The sequence below is a fragment of the Hydra vulgaris genome, chromosome 07, assembly GCF_038396675.1.
Source record: "Hydra vulgaris chromosome 07, alternate assembly HydraT2T_AEP".
Taxonomy (NCBI): Eukaryota; Metazoa; Cnidaria; class Hydrozoa; order Anthoathecata; family Hydridae; genus Hydra; species Hydra vulgaris.
Window position 1 is genome coordinate 10,997,759 of NC_088926.1, and position 9,333 is coordinate 11,007,091.

Here is a 9,333-nt window from a genome sequence, read left to right on the forward strand (position 1 = left end):
AACGATCAATTCATCAATCTATATTAATAAATGTTTAGAAAAACGACCTCTTCCATTTATTCACAAGTATCATGGAGACTTTAACTATTTATTTTGGCCAGATTTAGCAAGATCTCATTATTCTAAAGATTCTCTAAATTGGATGGACCAATATGTCTATTACGTTGATAAAGAATCCAATCCCCCAAATGTACCTCAAGCACGACCAATTGAAAATTTTTGGGGACATTTGGTACAGAAGGTTTACGATGGAGATTGGCAAGCTTCAACAGAGCAAGTTTTGATTGATCGCATTAAACTAAAACTACAAGAAATTGATTTAAACTTTTTACAGTCGCATATGAAAGGCGTCAGAGCAAAATTGAGATCAATTGCAGATGGTGGTGTTTTTTCATATAAAAAATAATATATTTTTATTAAAAGATAAATGCTTTGTTTAAAAAAAATATAATAGTAGTTTGTTTTTTTATTTATAAATAAGTTATTGACGTTTTTATTTTGTCCGATAATTTCCTCATCACCCGTTACTGCTTAATTCTTAATCATACATAAATTCCACAGACCTTTGGTCAGTGATCTGAAAGAAATGTCAACCCAGAAGAAAATGGCACTATTAATCTATGGCTTTGACTATCGCTTGAGCTGTTTCATCCACTGATGAATAGTATTGTTCATTCTGTTGAAGAGAATGTGAATGGCAACGATCCTTCCATCTGATTAAGTGTGGCCGTAAAGGTATATTCTAATCAACGGTTTGCATGGAAGATTAAACAATCTCATTTTTTAATGTTTCAAAAGCTGATTATTGCTGCTGATTGATGGGGAATTGAGTAACAGAGTTTAAGGTTTTAATTTTAACAGAAAACTTTTTTATCCATTTTACATAGTACGAGAATATTCCAATAATATGTTGTAAAAATTTAGCATTATCAGGTGGAGGTAACTTAACGAGAAGTGCAAGTCAGTCAGTTCAAATTTTTTAACAAAGCCATCTATTTGGCATTGAAAGCATACAGATCCATTAGTAACTTCAAAAGGCATCATAGTATATTACCGTAACTTATAGTCAGATTCAAAAGCAGTTTATGGCTGATCTCTTTTGGATAAAGGTATTTGGTTGTATGCTGAGCAAAGGTACTTTAAATTTTGTATTTGAAAATTATGCTTGCAATGGTTTCAATCTTAGGTAAAAGCGTCTAATATATACTTATAATACTTATTATATATACTTATTAAAAGTTTCGGAATAATCAACTACCAAATGACATTTAATCTTTTCATTTATTAGTAAGACCTGGGCATAATTATGTATTTATATATAAGTTATATTGATATAAATAATAAACACATCAATATATATATATATATATATATATATATATATATATATATATATATATATATATGTATATTTATATATATACATATATATATATATATATATATATATATATATATATATATATATATATATATATATATATATATATATATATATATATATATATATATATATATATATATATATATATATATATATCACATTAACAGACATTCAAATTGTCTGAAACTTATAAAATTACCTGGCTAATAATTTATTAACAAAAATAATTATAAATAGATAATAACTAAATACTCTTAAACTTATTGGGTAGTTTTTTTTTCTTATGATTCTTTAGGCGGGATTTTTTTTTGATCATTTGTCACCACATACCTGTTGGTTTTAAATAAAATCTTCAATTAAAACAAATCTCAACCTTGTAAATACTCTACTTTTAAAACTCCCAATAGAAGAGCGGTAAATATAAGACGTATAAAATCAGCCAATACAAGACAGAAAAAAACAGCCAATATAAGGTATTGAAAGGAACAGTCAATATAAGACATAAAAGAAACAGTTAATAATCAAAAAAAAGAATGAAAGAAATATATAAATAATTTTTGAAAATGTCATCACACTTGATATAAAAAATGCTGCAAATAAATGATGAAAAAAGAAAAACAGTTGAAGAGTTTAAAAAGTTGATATTGTTATAGAACAGTTATGTTGCTATAGATACATTGTTTTTTGCTGAACTCACCTACTTAAAACTCAGGACATTATTAGTCAAGGAGACAGCTTAATTTTTTTTTATCTGTTTATGTGAACCACTTTTCATTTTAAAAACAAAATACACGCTACAACAACTTTTGTGTGTAAATAAACATAAATTTTCTACTCACATCAGGTGATATCTCTATATCATGTAGCTATAGTGGATTTGGTTCTTAAACAGTTTAAGGTTGCTTCTATGTTTTGTGTGAATACCTTTTTGTTTTCATTTATTTTTTCTTTGTTTATTTTTGTAGGTGTCACTTAGTTGTTATCTGTCTTTTCTTTGTTTATTTTTTTAGGTATCTTTTAATTGACTATTTTATAGTTATATAAGTGTCTGACATTAATTATATTTACAATTTATATTAAATAATGTATCGTAAATTTTTATCTTGATCTTTGCTTGTATTTGTTGTGCTGAACTTTTTACGGATGAGGTTAGTTTTAGCATTGATAGAACATACTTGTTTTAGAATATCTTTGTCATCCTGCAAATTGTTTGAGATCAAATGTTTAAGATATTTGTACTGCATAGTGTATGTAAGAGCCATGTTAGACAATATGAGACAAGAAATATTTACAAGGGGCTCGTAAAAAAAATATATTATTTAAGATTTAATTTTGTTATAAGCTATTTCATGTTTCACAGCATACCCAGAGCATAAGTCAAGTAAGATCTGGCAATCTTTAGCTGACAGTGCACACAAGACAATACCATCAGCATAATGAAAACGGTTAATGAGAGAAGGACCCAAGCAGCCTATGGTAGTTTTATTGCCCAGAACACTAAAATCATTAATATATACAATAAATAGCAGAGGAGACAGCGCACCTTCTTTTCGCACTCCAATACTGATGGAAAATGTTTTGTATAAGATGCCATCCCATAAGATATAAACTGTTTGACCAACTATGAGTAGGCGTAAAGTTACACCAGAGATAATTTGAAAGAGTTTCCTTACCACTCTATTTTTAAAATATTAAAACAATGTGACTATATTTAACTTTCTTTTTCATCAGAATTTAAAAACCTAGCAATGTAACTAAGGAAAGATAAATGTTATGCTGGATAAGGTTTGCTTTCATGTCAGCACTAGTGCTGACATGAAAGTACTCTGGTGCACTAGAGTGCCGGGCAAAAAATTTATTTGAGTTATTTCCTTTCCGTTACAAAATGGTTAATTATTATTTGAATATAAAAGCATTGCTTTATAAGAGCATAGCTATAGACAATAATATTTTCAAAAATGTAGCAATTAAACTTTATGTAAGTAAATTAAATTATAAATCAGTGTTCCTTTAGTTTTGAAGTTGTTTTTCAACTAAAAGAAATTGTTGGAAATGTTCATATTACGAGTTTTTTACTTAGCTTCACTCAATCTTAAGACAGCTGTCGCATGCGTATGACAAATATGGTCTGAAAAATTATTCTTTTTAACGACTGATCTGTGCAAACGTTTCTGTTGCTAATTTAGCGCAGCCATTATTCTTATTTTGACCAAAAGCTCTGAATATTATTGGCAAGTTTTTCACCAAACTGCGTTTTTAAATTATAACTGTTAGAAATGTTCCTTCTGAGTCCGAAAACAGTTCATGCTTAAATTAATTAAAAAATAGGGATAGGCGCAGTGAAGAGTGCATACATCGATTGACTTAAATAGGGATAGGCGCAGTACAATGCGGCGCGTGAAGACTTGTCTACGATCAACCATGTCCAATGAGCGTTTGTCTGGGCTTTGCATGCTAAGCGTGCATCGTGAAAAAATACGCTCCAGAAAATCTGAATTTATGGAACAAATTGTTAATAAGTTTGGCAGTGAACGCAAACGACTACAATTTCTATTTACTGAATAACAATGATTTAATTCTTGTGTTTTTATTTTTACATTTTCTTTAATTTTCTGTTGTCGCTGGTCTAATAAAATGACTTGATTAATTGATGCATTAATGTAGTTTTTGAAATATCACTGTTGAATTTCATTTTGCCTACCCCCTTCTCCCTTGTAAAAAATCCTGCCGGCGCCCATGAAATAATAGCGTACACCCAGATCAAGGGTGCTAAAAGTCAAAAATTATGGATATTGAGTTATGAATGTCATTTGATTGTAAGTTATGTGTTGTACATGGTGACAAATGTACGTGTGCGATATCATTATTGTTATTTTTACTATAACCATTCTCACTTTTATTAATTGTTAATATTATTATTATACTTGTTGTTGTTGTTATTATTATTGTTGTTGTTTTTGCAGTTACTATTATCATTGTTATTATTATTAATTATTAGCTTAGTTTAATTACTATTTTTAAATTTTTAATGATGGTTGTTTTTTTGCTGTAGCATTATTACCTTCATTTATCCTATCCCAAACCCATTGCATTTTAGCGTACATTTCTAGTTCTATACTTTATGTAAATGTCCTTTAATTATGTAAATCTTCTTTATTTAATTCTTCTTTTTTACACAGTACTTTGGATAGTACAATATGAAATTTGATTTGAAATAAGTGTAAGGTCATTCTCCTTGAAAGACAGCTAATGATTACAAGACCATATATGTAACATAGTGGACTGGATAGCTTCAATTTATTCATGTTTTCACTATGACAAATGTTGTAGTTTCATCATCTTAAATATATAAATAATGAAATCAGACAAAGTTGCAGATAAGGTTACTATAACCACTATTTTTGAAACAAGGTAAAAATCTCTGAATGAGAAAAATTGCCGCTCCATGTCACTCAGCATTAAGCTCCTAGAATATGAAAGTTGTGAGCTATTTAAAAATGATTGTAGAAATTCTCATATTTTAAATATTTTACAATGAATAAAAAACTTATGCTTCATTGATAAGCAGATTATAAACTTGATTCTATCTTCTAGCTTAATGGTTTTTTAAAACGACAATATTTATTACATATTTACATATGCTATATAAAGTTACAGACGCTTAAAGAAGAGACTGCAAAAATGCAAATTGACAATATATAGTAACAATATAATAGTGAAAAGTTAAAGGAAGGTCTGTTCTAGTTTTGCTCATCGGTTACTTAGTAGAAGATTAGTGGGTGTCACATTTATCACAATTTGGAATGCCATCAGACGGCCACTTATAGCGGATCTTTTGTTTGTAACGCAATCAGATAGATAAAGTGTCTCAAATTTTAAAAATATTGTTGGGAATTTATTGTATGTTTCCTTGAGACATCACTCTCCATGAAATCACTGCTATTATTTCCTTACTATTATTTTACAATCTGACATTCACACAAACTGATAAATATAAACTATATATATACATTTCACAACCGCTATTCCCAAGCGCCTTAAAAGACATGATTCTTATCACACATAAAATATTTCATTCTTGTTATGGATGACGTGTTATGTTACTATTAATCTAAAATTAACTTTGACTTACAAGATTTATATTGAACGATTTATTTCTTTGATTTATACAGATTTATAAAATTAATTTTAACATTTTTTACTTTTTAAAGTTTTTTATTTCCTTCTTTTGATATTATTATTACGGTTATTCTATAGATTTACATTTTCAGTTTCATAGTATAATTTATTGTAATTTTTTATTATTTTGTTTTTAAAATTGTAAAGGTGATGATAAGATCACTATAATCTCTTTTATAAAACCTAGATACTATTATTTTTTCTAAATAGAAGTGTGTATTTTACGACATATTTAAACAAAAGCAAAACAAAGAAACACCAAAAAAAAACTACCTAGTGGACAAATTACATTTGTAGCCTTATTTGTTTGTTTTTTCTGATTTTTTAATACATGCTTGTGAAATACAAACACTTTGTAAAGTCTAATTAACCAAAATACTTTATAATTGTAAATTTGTAAGTTGTAATTTGGTGGCTCTTTTTCTTCTATTTACTTGAGGAATTTTCTATTGCTTAAATGTCTTTGCATTGGTTAAATTCCAGCACTGAGCAAAGTCCTCACTTAAAAATAGCATTTAAGAGCTTGAGCTTTCACAGTTCTGGAAATTAAAGATAACAAAATTAAAAGAAATTATAGTTAGGATTCCAAAATATAACGTAATTATATTATTTAAGTTATATAACTTAAATTATATAAACTCTTGATAGGCATAATACATTTTAAATAAATTTTAGAATATTGCTTGTATTCCTAAGTAAGATCTTTGTTTACTCTTTAAATAATGTAATTGTTATCTTGCTGATTAGATCTTTTATGGAAGTATCTCAATTGTTTAAATTATTAACTGACCGATGACAATTTCTTAAAAAAGCACCTTAAATACGCTAAGAACATCTACAGCTCTTAAGTACTCATGATTCAAACTCTGGTTCGGCTTCCGCCGTATTATGCAGTTTATTTTTAACATGGTTAAATACATTTAAATAAAGAAAAAAATCTATGAAAAAATTTAATTAAAAAAATGGCAAATATTATTACAAACAGTTTCAAAAGCAATTAAAAATTAAGTTTTGGAAATTCAATATTGTTGTTAGTTGTTAACAGTTTTTTCCATTTTGAGAGAGAAAGACAACACAAGATAACTACATTTTTTCCTTCGGCAACGGAATTAACAGAAACTAGCGGCATTAGCTCCGGTTTGGCTCCGCAGACTGAGGTGAGCTTTTTGCGGTTTCATAAATTTGACTAGATTATATAGACTAAACTTTAAAGCATGAAGGAAACACCAAACTTATTTACGATTATAAACCTATAACGTCACGCTATGTTTAAACTGTGGTGATTGCAATAGCTCGAGAACAATTAAAGTATTTTACTATATTTTATACTACATTGGTGATTATCCTAATGATTATGTAGAAGACAGGTTTAAATAAACTTGAATAAAAAAAAATTAAAAAATTGAGTTTTGATTATAATAAAAATCAAAATTACGAGTAAAGTCATATGTGAAAAAAAGTAAAATTATCCCTATCTAAAGTACTAAAACCATATGAAAATAATAACAAATAAACTGGTTTTAGTTTGTGAAACGAATGCGGAAACAATTAAGAATTTATGGGTGACGTTTGTTTATAATAAATTTATATGTTTGTATTGCCTCTAAACATGACCTTTACATTTACTTATAGCATTTTGAGTATTTATATTATTAAAACAAATTTTATGATATCATACCTGCATTGCATACTTTTAATATAATACAAAAAACAAAAATCAAACTGCCTGAAGAAAGTCCCATGATAAACTAAAATGAATTTTTAGTTATTGTTATTCTTGTTTGTGTGTGTGTATATGTATATATATATATATATATATATATATATATATATATATATATATATATATATAAGAACATTATTTATTTAATACTATTAATAAATTTCCTTAAAAATCTATAAAATTATAAGTTCCTTAAAGCAAGTACAAAAGATCAAATTAATTTATGTTTTGGTTAAATAATATACTTACCATAGAGCCTTGCCAAAAGCTTAATTCATTAGACTGAAAGTAAATCAAATATACTCTTAAATATATCAAAACTATTACTCATGCAAATAAACTAATACTTTGAAATTAATTTTTGAACTAAGAGGGATTAAAAGAGTATGGATGACTATAACAGAAGACTTATTATTGAAAACATTCAACCATGAGCATTAATATTAGTTTTGCTTTTTTTTTTTAGCTTAACAGTCAGCTTTTAATGATTTTTGTTAAATTGACGAAAATTTTATAGTTTCTATTATTTTCGACAACAATTTTTCAATTGATAATTGAAATATATTTACAAATAATTGACTAATAGCAACTTATAGCATATTCAAATGCTAATAAATAGCAGTCTAGGTTCTAATCTATATAAAGCGCAGATTTGGTAATCTAACTTAATTTATTGTGCAAATTAATCGTCATCACTAATTTATATACCGAAAGTAATACCCAGATTATTGTATGTTTGATTAAAGTGTTTATAATTAACATGTTTATGTATGTGTGTGTGTGTGTATATATATATATATATATATATATATATATATATATATATATATATATATATATATATACATATATAATCTTTGAAAGTCATTTTCTTGTTATACGTTAAAATATGGGTAAAATTCAATAAATACGGCTGCGTATAAACTTTTTAAAAATATATACATATACTTTAATAATATATAGTTATTTCGATAATTCGCTGATCTATCGTGATCAGCGTCATCAAGTATAATAAATAAAATAGTTACAAAGAAATCGTTACAGTAAAAACAAACCGTTAAAAAGATAACACTAAAAAGCCAAAATATAATACAAAAATTTTTTTATTGAATTCTACCCATATATATATATATATATATATATATATATATATATATATATATATATATATATATATATATAGAACAAAAAAAAAAAAAGTTTCAAAAAAGCAAAATATTAGCTTTAAACCTAATTAGTATTGAAATTTATTTTTTATATTTATATTTTTTACATTATAAGTACAATTAAAATAAACTAACAATACTTCATGGACTTCATGGAATCTCACCGAGAAATCGGAGAAAGTCTTGCAACAAAGACCAAATTGACAACAATTTTATAGTGTCTATTATCTTTGACTTTGAATGTTGCATTAAACCGTAAAAGTTCTTGTAATCATACAACAATTTAATAATTGATAATTGAAATATATTTACAAATATTTGACCAATAGCAACTTATATCATATTCATATGCTAATAAATAGCGGTCAGGGTTCTAATTTATATAAAGCACAGATTTGGTAATCTAACTTAATTTATTGTGGAAATTAATCGTTATCACTAATTTATATGCTGAAAGTTATACTTATAGTATTGTATGTTTGATTAAAGTGTTTATAATTAATATGTTCATGTATGTATATATATATATATATACATACATATATATAAACACAAATATATATATACATATATATATATATATATATATATATATATATATATATATATATATATATATATATATATATATATATATATATATATATATATATATATATATATATATATATATATATATATATATATATATATATATATATATATATATATATATATATATACAGTGTCCTCAATAAAAAATGGGACAGCATGATTTTTTTAAAAAAAGCAAAAAAAATTATTTTTTCTCAAATATTTTCTAACTTTATTTAAAATATGTCAAATAATAACTTTTATTACACAGTATTTGCCATTAAAAATAAATAAAAAGTCAATAAAAC

General features: G+C 25.8%; 1 protein-coding gene across 1 annotated transcript in view; it reads right to left on the reverse strand.

The window, feature by feature from the left end:
* The window catches only part of LOC136082288 (uncharacterized), an 88,058-nt gene extending 80,704 nt beyond the window's left edge, over positions 1–7,354 (reverse strand). Inside the window, exon 1 of the mRNA XM_065801015.1 lies at positions 7,242–7,354. Coding sequence (XP_065657087.1) covers positions 7,242–7,305 — 64 coding nt within the window. The 5' untranslated portion in view covers positions 7,306–7,354. The remainder of the gene's footprint in view (positions 1–7,241) is intronic.
* Between the last annotated feature and the right edge of the window lie 1,979 nt (positions 7,355–9,333).